Source organism: Amblyomma mixtum, chromosome 1, assembly GCF_055824585.1.
Source record: "Amblyomma mixtum isolate Tamu chromosome 1, ASM5582458v1, whole genome shotgun sequence".
Lineage (NCBI taxonomy): Eukaryota > Metazoa > Arthropoda > Arachnida > Ixodida > Ixodidae > Amblyomma > Amblyomma mixtum.
The window spans coordinates 206,458,969-206,476,183 of NC_143012.1; the positions used below are offsets into that span (position 1 = coordinate 206,458,969).

General features: G+C 46.1%; 1 protein-coding gene across 1 annotated transcript in view; it reads right to left on the reverse strand.

The window, feature by feature from the left end:
- The window catches only part of pic (DNA damage-binding protein pic), a 40,696-nt gene extending 24,419 nt beyond the window's left edge, over positions 1-16,277 (reverse strand). Inside the window, exons 1-9 of the mRNA XM_089562630.1 lie at positions 16,127-16,277; positions 15,388-15,536; positions 13,972-14,088; positions 13,049-13,194; positions 12,114-12,429; positions 9,340-9,579; positions 7,724-8,037; positions 5,724-5,832; positions 5,396-5,574 (exon numbers count right to left, since the gene is read on the reverse strand). Coding sequence (XP_089418756.1) covers positions 5,396-5,574; positions 5,724-5,832; positions 7,724-8,037; positions 9,340-9,579; positions 12,114-12,429; positions 13,049-13,194; positions 13,972-14,088; positions 15,388-15,536; positions 16,127-16,187 — 1,631 coding nt within the window. The 5' untranslated portion in view covers positions 16,188-16,277. The remainder of the gene's footprint in view (positions 1-5,395; positions 5,575-5,723; positions 5,833-7,723; positions 8,038-9,339; positions 9,580-12,113; positions 12,430-13,048; positions 13,195-13,971; positions 14,089-15,387; positions 15,537-16,126) is intronic.
- Positions 16,278-17,215: the final 938 nt, after the last annotated feature.

Here is a 17,215-nt window from a genome sequence, read left to right on the forward strand (position 1 = left end):
TTCCACTAATGGTAACAAGGTATACGGTATGCTGAAGGTGTCTATTTGCGAGAACTTTGTTGATGACTTCGAGAACGGGATCCATCGTAACGCTGGCAAAACGCCGGTGCAAATGTAAACGAAGCGACGGTAGCGACGGCCCCAATAGCTGATAGATGCCTTCAACGTGAGGCCAGCGGTAGCTTTCTTTTCGGCTGCTGCTAGGCCGCACTGCTGGCAGCCAGAAATCACGGAGTCTGCGTTACGTCATGTTTCACGCCACTTAGTCCTGTGTCGTCATAAGAGAGTCCCAACTTTGAATCAGAGCGGCAGGAAAAACTTTTTCAACTTTGAATCCAAATTTCTTAGAAATAAACGCATCTTTCGCTGCCGGCCAAGTGGCAACAAAGCCATTAGAAATAAATGCATCTTTCGCTGCCAGCCAAGTGGCAACAAAGCCATGAAATGCATAACTATCGGATTTTGCTTTAAAAAAATATTAATAGAGCTCTCCTCACTGTCCCTTTAAACGTGCATGGCATAGGTAGGCACGTAGGTAAACTTTAATGATAGGGGAATGTTTCTTGAGGCTTATGGATGGGGTCCTCATTCCAGGGTTGCACTGTCAGACGGACCTGTTTTATGAGGGCTCTTTGGTCCTCGATATGATCGCTGATCAGCATTGCCTCCCACCACTCATACGGAAAGGTCTAAAAATGCCAAGATGAAACATTTTTTGCGCCACAAATGCACTTCAACAATGGTAAAATATTAAAACATGAACAGTAAAGGACAGCTATGAGTCAGGTCATGATTTATTTCACTAGGTAAATCACCTTTCAGTCCCTCCAGCTCAGTGGCTGCACAAAATTGATCAGCTTTACAAGACACTTAGCATGTGAGTCATAACTGCTCTGTTGTGAATTCAGTGTACTGTAAGAAGCTCAAACCTATTTCTTATAGCTGCAGTGTGCTTTAAATAATTTATCGCAGCATCGCGTTTTTTTACCTGAAGTCCTGGTTGCAGTCTCCACAGGCTGTGATGTGCAAAGACAGTACACAGCAACACCCCCTCCCAAGTTATGCAGGTGACTAGTGAAGGTTCTAACTAGAGTATAACCTTGTCAGTGTGTGCTTCCAGGGAATGGAAAAAAATGTCTGAAATATCCAAAGGTTGAATTACCGAATGGTCCCCTAAGAAACCGCCGAAACACATTTCCATCACAGTTACCGTATTTACTCGCATAATAGGCGCACCCCTAGTTTGGTCGTGAAAAATCAATTTTTTTATTTCCGCGCATAATAGGCACACCACGAACTTGGCACTGTGATCAATACTGTATTTACACGATTGCAAGCCGACGCCCCCCCCCCCACCCCCCCCAGTCTTTATTTTAAAGGGACACTGAGGAGAAATTGAAGTTGGCTTGTATCGACAGAATACCAGCTCCTGATTACAAAAACGCCACTCATACTGACAACAAAGCTCTTGTAACGTAGAAAAGAGCAAGAACCAAAATACAGGTATCGCCGCCACAGGCCAAACTCGCAAGTACAAGCGTGATGAGATCATAGAACAAAACAGTGTTGCTAGAAGGAATGGTTCTAGCAACACCAGGAACCGCGAAACCATGCATCACTGAGGCGCAGCCAATGCATGCGCAAATCTCCTTGACGTCGCCAGATGGCGCCACGTGCCCACTGCTACGCGCGCTCCTGAAGCATCGGGACAAATCAGCGCCTGTTTTCCGGCGGTAGGCGGGCTCCCGGTATTCCGCTAGCGGTAACAAGGTACAGTCGACGACCGAAAATTCGGACGCCTGATTTTTCGGACATGCTTGATTATTCGGACTTTTTCGCGGCACCGCGACATGGCCCATAGAGCCAATGTGTAAGAGCGCTTGAAATTTCGGACGCACCGCAACTGACCACTCGATTTTTCGGACCTCGTTCGCACTCGCCGCCAGCACCCAAGCCGCCATATAATGTGTACAGTGGAACCTCATTAATTCAGACTGCAGGAGATATCGAAAACTTGATCAAACAAAACGAAATTCAAGCTTAAAGGGAGCCTCTTGCGACGCTGAAATTCTGCGCGAGTCGGCACATTGCACTCGCGTGTTTTCGAATTCGTACTGTCCTTGAATGTCTTCCGCTGCACGAACTTGAACCGTAGTCTGAGTTCACGGAACTCATCTGTGCGGAGTCTAGTCCCGAACACGGAACGCGAATACGATCGCGGAGGCTACGCGCACGCCGTGGCCTCCGCGATCGAAGCGCGCGCTTCGGGCGCGCCGCCGGATCTTATCGCGGCCGCGATCTGCTCCGGCGCTGCGCCGTTCGCGGAGGCCACGCGCGCGCATCGGAGCTTCCAAGTGCCGTCTATGGATGGCGCCGTGATCATTATCAACATTTTTCTCGGTCGCGATTTTCCGCTGTTCACATCGGCATCAGTATCGCCAGCTCCAGCCTTTCGTGGCGTGTTAGCGCGTTCGCCGTGATAGTGGCTTTCGCGCGCTGCCGCCGAGCTTCACAGTTTTAGCGCGATGGGCAAGCACCTTAAGCTACACGGCTGGGAGTTAGCTCTCGAACGCGGTCGGTAAGCGTGCGGCGGGCGGGAAATTCGACGTGGCCGAGAAGTGCGTCCGATGATGGTGCAACCAAAAGAGAAACACAAGCTGCAAAAAGCGCGCTTTCCGAGGCAAGCCGTGCGAGTTTCCTGAACTGGAAGAAGAGCTGCTCCTCTATGTGATGGAATTTCGGAACAACGGCTACGCGTTGACAGCGGACATGCTGCGCGGCTTCTTTTGGCATGAGCGTGCACCAGAGCGCAGCACCAGCTCAGGAGTCTGAATACTTCGCGAGTGACGATTGAACGTAGAATAAATGTCGCTCATTCCCTGGTTGGTGTGTTTTTACTTATAAAATTTTTTTTTCGCATATCGCGTGTATGGGCCGCACCCCGAAAATTGGCCCTCGAATCTGGAAAAAAAAAAAGTGCGGCCCTTAAACGCGTTTATACGGTATTTCGCGCGGCGAAATATAGTCATGAGGAGCTTTAGAATGTGTGCAATATAATTGGCCGCTTTCTCCAGCATAGTGGTAATAAGTTCGTGATTTTTTCGGTGAAATTTGATTTTCCGGACTGCCCGATTTTTCGGTCGTTTTCGCGGTCCCTAGAGAGTCCGAAAAATCGGTCGTCGACTGTACACGGTATGCTAAAGGTGTCTATTTGCGAGAACTTCGTTGAAGACTTCGAGAACGAGATCCATCGTAACGCTGGCAAAACGCCAGTGCAAACGTAATCGAAGCGACTGTAGCGACGGCCGCAATAGCCGATAGATGCCTTCAACGTGCGGCCGGCGGTAGCTTTCTTTTCGGCTGCTGCTAGGCCGCACTGCTGGCAGCCAGAAATCACGGAGTCTGCGTTACGTCATGTGCACGTCATGTTTCACGTCTCTTAGTCCTCTGTCGTCATAGACGAACCCCAAGTTTGAATCAGAGCGGCGGGAAAAACTTTTTCAACTTCGAATCCAAATTTCTTAGAAATAAATGCATCTTTTGCTGCCGGCCAAGTGGCAACAAAGCCATGACATGCCGAACTATCGGATTTTACTATAAAAAAAATATTAATAGTGCTCTCCTCAGTGTCCCTTTAACAAAGTTTGCTGAACTGACTACTAGTCCTCACTAGTGATGCTGCCGTCGCAGCTGCTGCGGACCCACAGCACGTACAGCGACATCGCGTGGAACAGCCGCACACAGTTTTCAGGGATGCTCACTTTAAACGTCTGTTTGTTTGGAAAGCTTTATCTCCAGCCGGAAACGTTCCCGACTTAGGCCCACGAAAACCTCGGCGCCTGGAGTCTCGTACGAAAATTTAGGCACGCCACAGTCGCAACTGCCGCACTTCTCGGCAACTCTGAATTTCCGACCTGCCGCACGCTTGCCGTGTTCGAGAGCAAACTCCCAGCAGTGTAGCTATTAAGGTGTTTGCCCGTCTAGCTAAAACAGCAACGCTCGGCGGCAAAGCCACAAACCACGATGAACTAACGCGCTACCGCTGATCCCGGCACTTGACAGCAACAACAAAAAAAAAAGGAGCTGGTGATGATGATGGCGATATAGATAGCGAAAGCTCGCGGCGGAGGGAAACGATGATGATGATAAGCTTGGCCTCGGGTGCCCTCCGTGGGCGGCGTCTGGAAGCTCCTGTGCGCGTGCGTGGCCTCCGCGATCAAGCGCCCGTTGCGCGCAGCTGGAGCTGATCGCGGAGGCCTCGGCGCGTGCATTTCGAAGGCTATTCCCGCGTGGGTCGTGGAAAGTTTCGGTGCGGCCCCGTACACGAGTGCGTTTATGAGGTATATTCAATTTTGCGAGTCGAAAAATTTCCGGAGATTTTACCCCGCGTAATAGGCGCACCCCGAACTTTGAGCCGGATTTTCTGGAAAAAAAGTGCGCCTATTATGCGAGTAAATATGGTAATTTAATCAGTTAAAACATGCATAACCGTAGCCTCTTTTTGACATAAAAACTATGCAGCAAAGATAATTTTTCCGAGTTCTTTCAAACACTTTACTGTGTGAACACTGCCTGGAGTGTCATAGCCTTCATGATGGCTAAGGTCTCCATGGCCTTTTTCACAAAGTAGCACAGTAGTGGTGGAGCCTCCTCACAAGCACTGAATTTGCATGCAAGGAGGCTTCACCACAGACACGGTAAACAGTGAACGACCAGCTCGCACTTTGGGCACACTGTAAAAATGGAACGAGCACAAAGACAAAACCAAGGTACACGTGCCTTGCCAGAACAGTACGATTCCACCCGAAAAGAACAAGCAGAGACCACTGATACGCTAATTAGTACCCAAATTGGTGCACAGCCAATAGACACTGTTGCCTGCTGCTGTTAAAGGATGGTGGCGAAGTTCAGGAAATGAAATTATGCAACCACACTACGACGGGGGTTTTCTGATCGTCATGCCTACCGCTGTTGACATGTCAGAGGTATGTAGACAGCAATGCAATGTGTAATTCCGGCTTTAAGAGGAATATCCAAATATCACTTAGCATGTTGTTCACACCTTGAGATTGCCCCTTTTCAGAATGTGAGGAGCTGGTGTGAGCCAGTAGCATTCAAAATAACGAGTGTTCAACACTACAGACTTAGATAGGCATCATTAGCTGGAACTGCCGCCACTCCAAATCATCAGCATTTTTTTGAACTAATGAGAGACAAATCAACAAGGTTCTACTTTACTGTGTTTCTACGCAGCAGAGCCTGAAAAATTTGGCAGCCCTACTCATTTAACCCCACATCCACGCACTGAGAGAAATGTCAATTTAGGTTCATCTCTCTGATAACATAAAATGACCCTACGGCCAAAGCATCGTGGCAGTGTGTGAGTGGCAGGTACCTTATCTGGTTGAGCACCCCGTCCCCGATGTCCAGGCAGAAGACCTCCTTGCGCACGGCGCACACCACCTGGCTCTGGTTGCAAGTCACGACACTGATGTTACGGCCCCCTGGTGGCTTCCATTCGTGCAGCAACTGCTTCGTCTGGCTGTCGACCAGGCGCACTGCTGCTGCTGTGACCTGCACGCAGTTGGCAGCACACGTAATGCTTCCCTGCCAGCCAGCGGGCGAGGGCTGGCCAATAGAGGCCCGACAGAATTCCACAGGCAGGTTTTTCACAGGGAGGCAGTGTCTGCTTCAGGAGAATTCAAGCCCAGAGGAGGACGCACCTGAATGAGTTGCTTGTTGCGGACATTGCCACAGAAGAAAGTCTGCTGGGATGTGTCGAAGCCAGCCAGCTCTGTCTCTTCCACCTCCTCACCACTCAGCATGAGAACCCTGAAGGGGGAAAATGGTCGCAATGACTCCTTTTTCTCCCTTCATTTGTTTTTTTTTTAAACAATGCAACTTGTTTTAATGACAACAGGTAACATTTGGAGATCATGCTGCTCATTATGAATTTTATGCAACTCAAGGAAGTGAAAAATGAAAGAAGAAAACTTAACAAAGTAGACAACTCTCGAAATTGGACCTACGCAAGATTAGCTGCATTGTTGCTAACTTTCAAGAGTTGTCTACGCATGTGCAGTTACATCACATTCGAACTCAGGTGCCTCAGAGCAGCAATGGCACTAGTGGTAACATGGGTGTAAAGTTAACCAAGTTCAATGAATTTACTGAAAGCATTTACATCTTTCTGGTTCAGATTTTTAATCTCTAAAAATGGCTGCACACAGACTACACTGCATTAACAATTATGTCTGCTTCTGTTCACGAAACAAGCAGCAACCAACAATTACAGCAGCAGCAATCTGTCCCAGTTGCTCCGAGCTAAAAAAGTGGAAGCAAATGCAGGCTCTACACTAGGAATGTGCAAATAGTGGCTTTCTGGTTTGAAGCAAACACTAATTTTCTTTAATAATTTTGAAACAAATATATTTCGAGTACCTCTGGCAAAAAGGTCGAACAACGCAGCAGGAATTTTCAAAATTATGTATTTTTCTAACACACAGGGCTAGTACCGTATTAACATGTGTAAGGGCCGCACTTGTGAAGAACCCCAAAATGTAGTTCACTTGAGGCGAATAATGAGATTTCGAATACCAAGCGTTTGGATCACATTGAATATCAAATACTTTATCATTTGACCGAATATTTCTGCAAGCCTACTGGTACTGTACACTAAATCACCTAACCCACAATAGCCTGCAGACAAAGGCACATGCTATAACACTGACCAGCACTTCCCTTAAATTTGCAAGAATAAAATGGGACCAAGAAAGTGAAGAAGATATCCGTGCTTACTTACAAGCATGGACTGTGTGATGGACATATTTTGCATTGAGTTTGACTGCCCACTAATAACACATACAGAACAAGCAGACAGGACACACAAAGAATGGAACAAAATAATAAGTGATCGGTTGGTTTGGTTTATGGGGTTTAACGTCCCAAAGCGACTAAGGCTATGAGAGACACCGTAGTGGAGGGCTCTGGAAATTTCCACCACCTGGGGTTCTTTAACGTGCACTCACATCAACCGCAGTCGTGGCGTAGGGGCTAAGACGCCCGTCTCGGCTGCAGGAGGTGGGGTGTTCGACTCCCACCGTCGGTCACTCGCTGGTTAAAAACAGAGTACAAGTGCCTGTGGACTATGCACTTGGGAAGCTCCGCTGCATGGCGGTGCACACAGCGGGCTCGGTTGCAAACCTAAGCCTGTGTATAAGTGTCACAAGCTTAAATTAAAATAATAAGTGATCATTACACTCCCTTTAGTAAATGTTGTTGTAATGAACAGTGATCCCATTCTTCACTTGCGTGTTTTGCTCGCGCATGTTCAAAGTGAAATGCAGTAAAATCTTGTTTTCAAACAAACTTCCGGTCAACATGAGTTGTATTAAAGAGGCCCCCCTCAACAGAACTCTGTATGATTTGAACAAATTTTTGGTTCCCTCCCAGTTTGAATTTTCGAGAGTGGACTGAATGAAGTTCAAGCAGCGACGCGGGTTCAATCCTGGCTGCGGCAGTTGCACTTCGAATGGAGGCGAAACGCAAGAGGCGCCCGTGTGCTGTGCGATGTCAGTGCACGTTAAAGAACCCCAGGTGGTCGAAATTATTCCGGAGACCTCCACTACAACACCCCTTCATAGCCTGAGTCACTTTTAGACGTTAAACACCATAAACCTAACCACCTAAACCAACTGCCCCACTCCTCTGATGTACTACACACCTGGTCTGGCGCACAAAGGACAGCACGAGAGTGTTGTCCCGCTCGGCGCTCTCCCCGACGTTCTTGCCGTCCCCCAGGTGGGCGGCCGCGGCCGAGCCCACCCTCAGGGGCCACATGCCCTTGATGCCCGGGAGGTCGATGCTGGCGTGCTCGTGGATGCCGATGCCGTTGCGGATGATGCGCAGCGAGCCCTCCTTGAAGGCCCCCGAGCAGGTGACCAGCTGGCCCTGGCCCTGCCTCTCCAGGTCCACCACGCACATGTCCACAATGGGGCCCAGGTTGGTGAACACCTCCATGATCTCCACGTATGAACCCTGCACGGTGGCGCATACACACACACATGGTGTGAGACCGTGACAGATGAAAGAAATTGTTTCTGTTGTGTTCGATTATTATGATGCGTAAGCAACTAAGGTTACTGTGGGCCAAAGGAAAGGTTAAAGAAATGTTTTAGTTTTAGCACAGCATCAAAAAGAAATACAGAACTCTTTTTTCATTTCCACTTCCTGTGCATATACAGGGTCCGTCAAAAGTTCCAAGGCCACATGGTCCGCTTTTCATCGGTATATCCTGGCACTTAAGATTCCGATAGAGCTATCGAGGTTCTCAGATGGTAGAACGATCCTTCTTCTATTCTCTACAGATATTTTGAGCTTCGAGGGTTTCTCAACAGCCCGACTATGCTGCTCAAAAGCAAACCCTGTGGCCTTGGAACTTTTGACGGACCCTGTACATAAGGTCTCTCACCTAACACGAGTTAAGGGGCTTAAAGAAAACCTGTGACGTATAGTGGAAATGATATATGCAAGCACTAGAGTAGAACCGCATAAATTTTAAGCCCGTCAGAACATGTAAAGTATTTATTTAAGGCAGAATGTGAATTTCGGACGTGAAATTTTTATTTTTTGATGCAGAGCGATAAATTTGAAATGCTGATTGGAAAGCGCACTGAATGAATAAATACATATTTTCACTCATATATGTTCAGTGGTTTTGACATTATAAACGTTTAAGTGTCTCACTACTATGCCAAACTTGCAGAAAGCCTGGACTGACAACAAACCATGGTAGGAGCCTAAGGCTGCTCTTAAATTTTAGCCAAAGCAATGGTTTATGCTATGACATTCTCCAAATATTTTTATCAGAAAAAACAGAAAGGGCATGAAGTATGAACTCAGCCCCTTGCTGCAAGTGACCGCTAACAACACAATCTCAGTTTTACCCTCCTGACCCAGAGCAGTGTTTCTCAGGCCACAGACTCAAATAAGCTGGGAAATTTTAACAGGAAACAGTAAAGTATAGTTACACTGTCATCATTCAGCAAAGCCCCTTTGGTTCAGTGCACTTGCATTAGGCCTAACAATTCCACACACACCGCAGAAAAGGTAGTCCGAGAAACAATAATGAGCAAATGACGAGTCATTTGCTTAGGCTCCAAAGCATTGTTTGGAACTCAAGCTCATGAAAAATGATGATTGCTGTGACTGCTAGGCCAGGGCATAAGCCACCCACACTCAGTTGATAAACCTGTTAACACGGTCATGAGAGCACAAGTCACGCAATGCAGGGCACTTCATTGCAGCAGCGCTGAAACCTAAAGTTAGAAACGTGTATACCTGGTCGTTGCGTTCCGAGTTGAGCTTGATGAGCTGCGAGTCGCCGAGCCGGGATCCGACGTACACAACACCGTTGTCCAGGTAAGTGATGCACTCGGCGATGGTGATCTCGCCCAGGAATTCCAACTTGAGGTCCTTGACAGCCGTGGTGCCGTCCATCTTGTCCTCCCGCTCGAGCAGCAGCATGAACAGCCGCCCCGCCATGTCGCCCAGCAGGTACCGGGAGCCGTTGGCATCCACCTGGCCAGGTTAAGGTTAAAAAGAGGGGAAGTCATAAAAGCGATGGCTTAACCCACAAATGCCGAAAAACGGAAATTCAAAAGAATTAAAGTATTTTTCAATATAAGATGTTTATTTTACTTGACAATTCAGAATCAAAATTTTACAGGCTGAAATATATTTCTCAACTCCGACTTTCAAGCCGTTTTACACTGTAGGACACTAGGCAAGTTCGCTGCCTGTTAAGTGTGTTAAAGCTTCAGGTATTTGACATCGCCTTTGAAATCCCATTTCACATCACGTGCGCTGGTTTCTTTATGACAATATGCAAAATTATCTGCTCTTCTCCTAGATTTACTATGTAGTCAGTCAGGTTGAATTTGAAATGTGACGACCGGCACAAGGCTGGCAGATCTTTTTGAACACACAACATAAACTTTGTCAGACCCTCTCGAACCTACGTTAGCAGGTGCAAGCTTTTACAGGAACTTTTAGGTTCACTGGACAAAAAAGCGGCGTCCTACGTGTAGGATGCTAGGCACATATTGGTTAAGTCAAAAAGAACATTCAAACACGGCCCAGTTCGCCAAACCTACAGATCACCAGTGTCTATAGAGAGAGAGCAATGGAGCCATTGCATAAACAGCCCTGAAGTCGACCTTTTACTGATGATTCGTTAAGCAGTAGCAGTATGCAATGAACAAGCAAAAGATGCAGCCTTGAGGGAGTAGAGAGGCAAAATTTCAGGTGTTAGTTCTTTTTCTACAATAATGGGCATGAAATTAGTAATCACGAAGTTCCGCATGGAATTCATCTATGCAGAATAAACAATTTTAACATCAAAAATTTTTCCCATGCAGTTCCAGTTCTTCATTCAATGCATAAACGGAGGCTATGATATCACTGTTCACTGAGGTCACAAGAGGCATGCAGTAACTTCATTATAACAGCCACTTGCACATTCATTGGATTGTGCATGAAACAAGTTATTACTCTCATTTGTCATGACCCATCAGAGAGGACAGAACCTTCAACTTACAAATTTTGTTTGCAATTATAATTAACAAAGCTTTGAAAACTTCTGGGTTCTAACTGCTGACAACCGATTTCAATATAAACCGCAAAATATCAGCACAATCGAATGTGTAGTGCCTACAGTGTATGAAGGTTGAAAAAATTTCAGAAATGTCATTTCCGGTAAATACAGTTTTATGTTTCTACATTTACTACAATGGTGCAAGAGGCACCAGGAGAATACACACATTTCTCTTGCTGTCTTGGAATCTTCCCCAATGCCTTTTTTCAGGTTTCTCTTTTTTTCTGCATCGCTCTTTGCTTTCTGAGCAGCACTCTGCCTTCTCAACACTCCGCTTATCAAGCCGGTTGAGAACGATTTTCCCAGAATACACCTGGTGTGAAGCATAGTGCTTCAGATTAGAATTTCACGCTTCTATCCCATTGTTGTAGTGAGTCACAGCATCACAAGTGGCAATCTTTACACTGTCAGCCCCAAGAAATGCCTAGGGGCAGCGGCACGATAGCAGCTAGTTCAGTGAAGCATTGGTTTTCGCCATCCTGCCATGGAGGCACTTGCACAGAAGTGCTGGTGATGAAAAAACCTGACACACTGCCTTCAATGCTTCTAGAAGAGCAGTTAGGAGACTGTTTCTGTGGAAATACACCTCAGGATTGCCACCAGTGAGGCTATGGTTTCACCCACACCATGATGATGCTCCCTTGGGACATAGTCCATGATCTAGGTCCTTGCTTAAATCTTCCTTTGAAAATCAGTGCCCAAAAATTTCTCTTCATTGTCCATTCGTAGATGTTCTTGCCAAGATGAAGCACAACAGCATCGAGGAATAAATTTCAAAAGCAACAACATGGCGGAGAAACGACCTGAAAAGCAAAGCAATGATAGCTAGGCTTTAATGCTCTACAAAGGTGCCCCTACTGAGAAAATCTGCAGCTGCAACTAATAAAAGCATCAGGAATGGTATATATTTTATAAGCCTAACCACATTTCTCATCAAAAAATACACATATGCAAAAAAATAAAAAATTAAGGATAGCATCATGTAAACAAATGCTGACACGTCTCATTTTTTAAATACCAGGAGCACGGCTTTTGCTGCCATGTTTCAATAGCTTGGAGTGCAACTCGGAGCCTGCCATTGCACAGTTTTTCTCCTCACACTGCGCGCAATTTTTGGTAATAAAAAAAAATAAAAACTTGGGAGAGGGGGTTGATTTACCTTACCATCCCCACTTGAGAAATTCGCCTTTACCTGCCACCCCTGAGCAAAACAGGCTCAAAAAATAACTGAAGACTTCTACCAAGTTGAACAAATAAAATTTTGCAGTCCCAAACCATCACGTTTGTCAAATCAACCCTCTCTTCATAGAAACGTGTTTCTCTTCTCATCCCAGAAGCACAGCTAATTGGCTCAATATTGGCAAAGGCCGGTTCTGCAAAGGACCAGAGTAAAGCCAGTCATTTCCAATATTGTGCCTGCGCTGCTTGGGACCCTTTCTGCAGTGCAACAGAGCCGTACCTTCCCGTAGCAGACGATGGTGCTCTGCCGGATGAGGTGTGGGGTGATGACCACGTACTGGTCCCCGTTGTGGTAGGTGATGGACTCCTGGCCAATGACGAGCGCCCCGCAGAAGGGCTCCGGCACAGCCACCACCAGGGTGGCCTCGCTCTCCACGTGGTCCTGCTTCCAGGGGCCCCGCACAAACTCCTTGTCCTTGAGGGACACCTCGTACGTCTTCATGTGGCGCGCCTGGCTGTCCTGGTGCAGCAGCACGATGGTGGGCGTCTTGCAGCCGTGCAGGAACTCCATGTCCTGCACCGTCAGCTCCTCCATCCTGCGCAGCACACCCCCCACGGGGAAGTCGGTGAATAGGGAACAATAGGGAAATAGGGAACAATAGGGAACAGTAGGTCTACCCTTTTGTTCCACGTGGCGCCCAGCACTATTTATGCCAATGGTAACACGCTCTCCCCAAATACACTAAACAGACTGTTTGCTTGCCAGATTACAAGTTAATAAACTAATGGAATAGGTCAGAACTGAAAGCTCGGTGAGTTTGGTCACATTCGTGCGTTTGGAAGCATGAAAAGCATGGACTAGAGACATGCTTGCACACAGGGCAAGGTGCACAAGAATAAGCCAGATCTTCAAAATAAATAAAAAATTGTTTGAAAATATGGCACAGACATGCTCCAGGACAAAAGAGGGAGACAGTTAGCATTCTGAAACAATGATATTTACCTAGGAAGCTTGTAATTATCGGACTCAACTGTGGCAAGAATCCACTTTAAGTGCACAAAGGGGGTGTTAGAACGCTGTTTGAGCAACACTATATAAGGAGTAATCAGGCAGGCATGGTTAATATGGAAAAAAGAGAACATGGAGGAGGGAGGGCAGCAGAGAATTCAACAAGGCTCTCATCATATGTGAAACACAAGTCAACGGCTGCGTACCTGATGTTGAAGGCTTTCAGTTCTCTGTTATCCCTATCCAAGGGAATGACCTTGAAGAGGCCATCATAGAGTCGAAGGCCGATCACCCGGCACTCAGGGTCAATGATGCCAATGTTCCCCGTCTCGGAGGGCCTTGAAAATGTGTCCTGAATGGAAACAGATTACCAGCTTCACTAGCGGTACAGCACGACCACAAGCTTAAGAAGCTGGCACAGCCACTTATGAACCAACTTATTATGCAATACACATAACGTCACAGTAAGTTTCTTCATCGCTTTCTGACAGCAGAAAGAGCTACAACTGACACCTGAAAAAAACTCCCATGAGACAAATTCCAGTTGCAGTTCAAATTTAGAAAAAAAAAAAATTTCATTCTTATCAAATGAAAACACAGTACTCTTAAACCTCTGATAAGCGTCTGCTGCCAGCATTGTCAAAAGCAAGACATCTGATCTGGTATGAAAAATAAAATGATCATAATCTTCTAGCCCCAATATGAGAAAGATCCAAAATCTTAAAAGTACCATAGCTGAACAAAGACACACAATAAGCCATGTGATCCGACTCTTTTAGTAGACTAACTACAAATTAAAATGCGATATCACCTATAAACCAACTACGAATTCAAGCTCCTAGCACACGCCCTACAAGACAGTTTATTTTCAACTGAATAAATTCCCCCTGTATCTCACGTGGCTCCCTAAAAAAAAACATGACTCCAAAATTTTAAGCCGCCTTATGAGCTCCCTATATGAGCTCCCTTTCAATAACCACATGGTCAAGCAGCACTGACAAGAGTAACTAGAAACAAATGGTGACACTGTTGAGCTCGTGAGCCAAGACAGTGAAGACTCAAAAGTTTGCGTAGACTTTAAGCCCCTAAGGGCATGCTGCCAGATGCATATGTCCAAAAAGAAACTCACAGCAATGTTGCCATGTGCTCTGGTGATAATCTCAATGCTGTCACCATACTGGACACACTCCAGGATAGCTGCGTTGTACTTGGCAGTCAGAAAAAACATCAGATCTTTTTTCTCCCCCTGCAAAGCAACAAAATGATGCTCGAGGCTGGCACATCGCAAGTGATGCAGTGTCGACTCCACATCAGGACATGTATATACAAAAAAAAAGGGTCTATAGTAGTGTTCTAAATAAAAGCATTTCTGAATTGAAAAAGGGAACAAAATATTTAAAGTAATAAAAGTGATGACAGAAAACCTCTCAACTCAGCCAATCCATCTTTTACAAAATAAATAAATAAAGACAGAGACAGTCTCAACAAAATTAAGGCACTGAAATAAGGATGTCCAACCGTCTGAACCAGCACATCTGGCACACAAGATGGAATGAATAATAAAGACACTATTGAACAGTTTAGTATAAACCTCTGTATTAACCATAACATGTAAAACCTCGGCTGTTTTCGCAATACTTATCTCACTTGTGCCACCAACCCACCTGAGCCTCAATCCAGGAAAATTTTTATAAATAATATAGCTAAATGCAGGAAGGGTCCAAAGCTGTGTTTCCCTATTTAGCTTAAGAAAAGCATGCACTCATGTACAAGCTGTATCTTGGTTCTTGCATGAAAAAAAGCATACACTGATGTCCAAGCTTCATCTCGGTTCTTGCATGAAATCAACTTTTTTTTTACCTCTCCCTTTTGTATTATCCTATGACAAAGCGGTGGCTCTTATCTTTCGCTTTCTTACACAATGGTTTCCACTTCGAATGAGGTCTACGCCACCAAATAAACACAAAAACCTCTGTGATATCTTGGCAAAAGCAGTGATTAAAGAAAAACAAAATTGATGGCACATCAATGCTGTTGCAGCATAAACTCCAGTGCAGTGAGAATAGTGTTGCAACAATCATTGCAGTAAAATCAATAGGTGACCCTGTACATAAAAATTTCCACTACTTACACACAGGCTAAGAAGCGATAATAATAGTTTTTAAGCTCTATGATTCTTGCGTTTGACGCATTATGGCCTTATCTGCAGCTGCATCATAAAACCTCACACGCTATCACAACCACGACCCTTTCGAGGCCAAAAATTCTACACACTGCTCAGCATCAAGAAAGCAAATTTTTGGCCTAAGCAAGCACCGCGTTCTTGCCCTTTTTTTTTACTTTCTCTACGGTTTTAAACAATAGCGCAGATTTAAATTTCTGCAGGAGTACAGTGGATGGCACAGATACTCTACTTGGTAACTATGAGCAAAGCCCTTTGACATCTCACTAGATATGTTCGCCTGACGCGTAACAAATCATGCTCAGGCCATTCAAAGTAGAGCTCACAGCAGTGGCGATTCCGGAGAGATGCTCGAACGCTTACCGGGGGTCTAAAGAGCTTCATGATGCTTATCCTCCCATAAATGCCGATCTCTTTGACGGGCCTGAGACCCTCTGGAGACACCACATAAATCTCGAGGCGAGTGTTTTTGGCGAGAATGAGGTTGATGTCATCCGGAGACGTGAAGTTACCTGGAACAAAACGTTTAAGCTCGTCATGCCCTCGGCAGAAACGCTCGGCTACTTGTTCGAAAGCAGCAACGGAAACCAGAGTTTATTCCAATGAACTAAAAATAACAACACTCGTTCAAGCGTGCACTGTCAACAAATACGTCGACATAGCCGACCGCTGTTTCGAGCGGCGTCAGATGTGACAGCATTCTTACTGGTCGGGGGATTGACCCCAGCGTTTTAAGCGGAAACACAAGGAAGACGTTTATTTCTTAATCACTCGGCGATAACCACGCAGGAGTGAGTTGAAATGTAGAGGGCAAGAATGCCTAGCATTCGAGACAGGCACGCTGTAAACATCGCTGCGAACCGGTGGCGCCAACATTGCTTTCAGATTTAAGATCGCATTGTACAGGCTCATCACCATCAACGCAAGTTCACGTATTGGCCCTTTTAGTGATTATCTTAGAAAACGCGTTCAATATCGACGTGAGGCAGCTAAGCGACGCCAAGGTGCGAGGCATGTGCTCTCTTGAAGCGAGGTAACCACGATGAACAGCGCTAGGAGCCGTTCGAAGTGTCGCGAGGATCTGAAGAGGTTTTTGACCGACCTGTAGCGCAGGCAGACACTCCAGTCGGCTTGTGGGCCGTCACGACGTAATTATATGACATTTTGGACCATATAAGCTGCCGGACTTTGAAACGGAGGACCTGTGAACACTTTTAGAAGAACGACCCCCCTGCCCTCTGGCAACCGCTTAATGAACCAAACCCAGTGTGGCCGAGTTGGTAAAAGGCCGCGTGAAAAACCGCTAAAGTAAGCAACAACAACATTTTCTTGGAGTACAGTGACATAACATTATTAAGTTCAAACAACAAAAGAGGCAGTTTTGCGCTCAAAACTATTTGTCTGATGCTACCAGCCTTTCTTAAGTTTAACTAGAAAGTTAGGTGTTTGTTGGCGCTCTTTTTGAAAGCTGGTTTCACCCGCTTAGGCAGAGAGAACCCTCGGTAAGAAAATAAGTTATAATTCTGGCACCACTCAGTTTGTAAAATGAACAGAGGCTATAGAAAAGAAAAGCTCAGCATTGTGGAGCCTCTAATAAATACGTAGGAAGATCAGCAGTTTCTTTGGTCTTGCTTTGGCAACTGGCAGACACCTCCCGTTGACCATGAACTCGGACCGCTCAACGAATCAAATAATACAAGTTCAACATCATTCGAAACAAACCGAATATGTTCTCAAGTTCTCAAATAGTTTTCTAATAACCGGCATGCTGTAGTTTTCTTCGGCGGCTTTTAAAAAACAGAGCCACTCCGAGAGCGCAAAGCACGCTCTAGTGTCGGTTTGCATGCGATGGACCGGTCACCATCGACGTGGTCCATTTCTGTGGCGGCGTTCACAATGCTCACACATGGCCTCCAAGGCTGACCTCTGTACATGATGCCCTTCTAGTGCGGTGCGCCCAATCAGATGGGGCTGCTCGGGAGGCCGTGTGGCCTCCCAGTAGAAACGATTTTGGTTGGGTATTGGGGCTACCCGTAGTGGGTTGGAGCGTTGGACCTGTCTGCAGTGAAGCTCCGCCCACAATTCAGGAACACCGAACAAATTCCTCCGTAACAAAAAGCAAACCGTTGTTAAAAGCTTTTCTCGTTACCTAAACAAGAAGCCAACCCTGACACGAAATTACAAGCCCAAG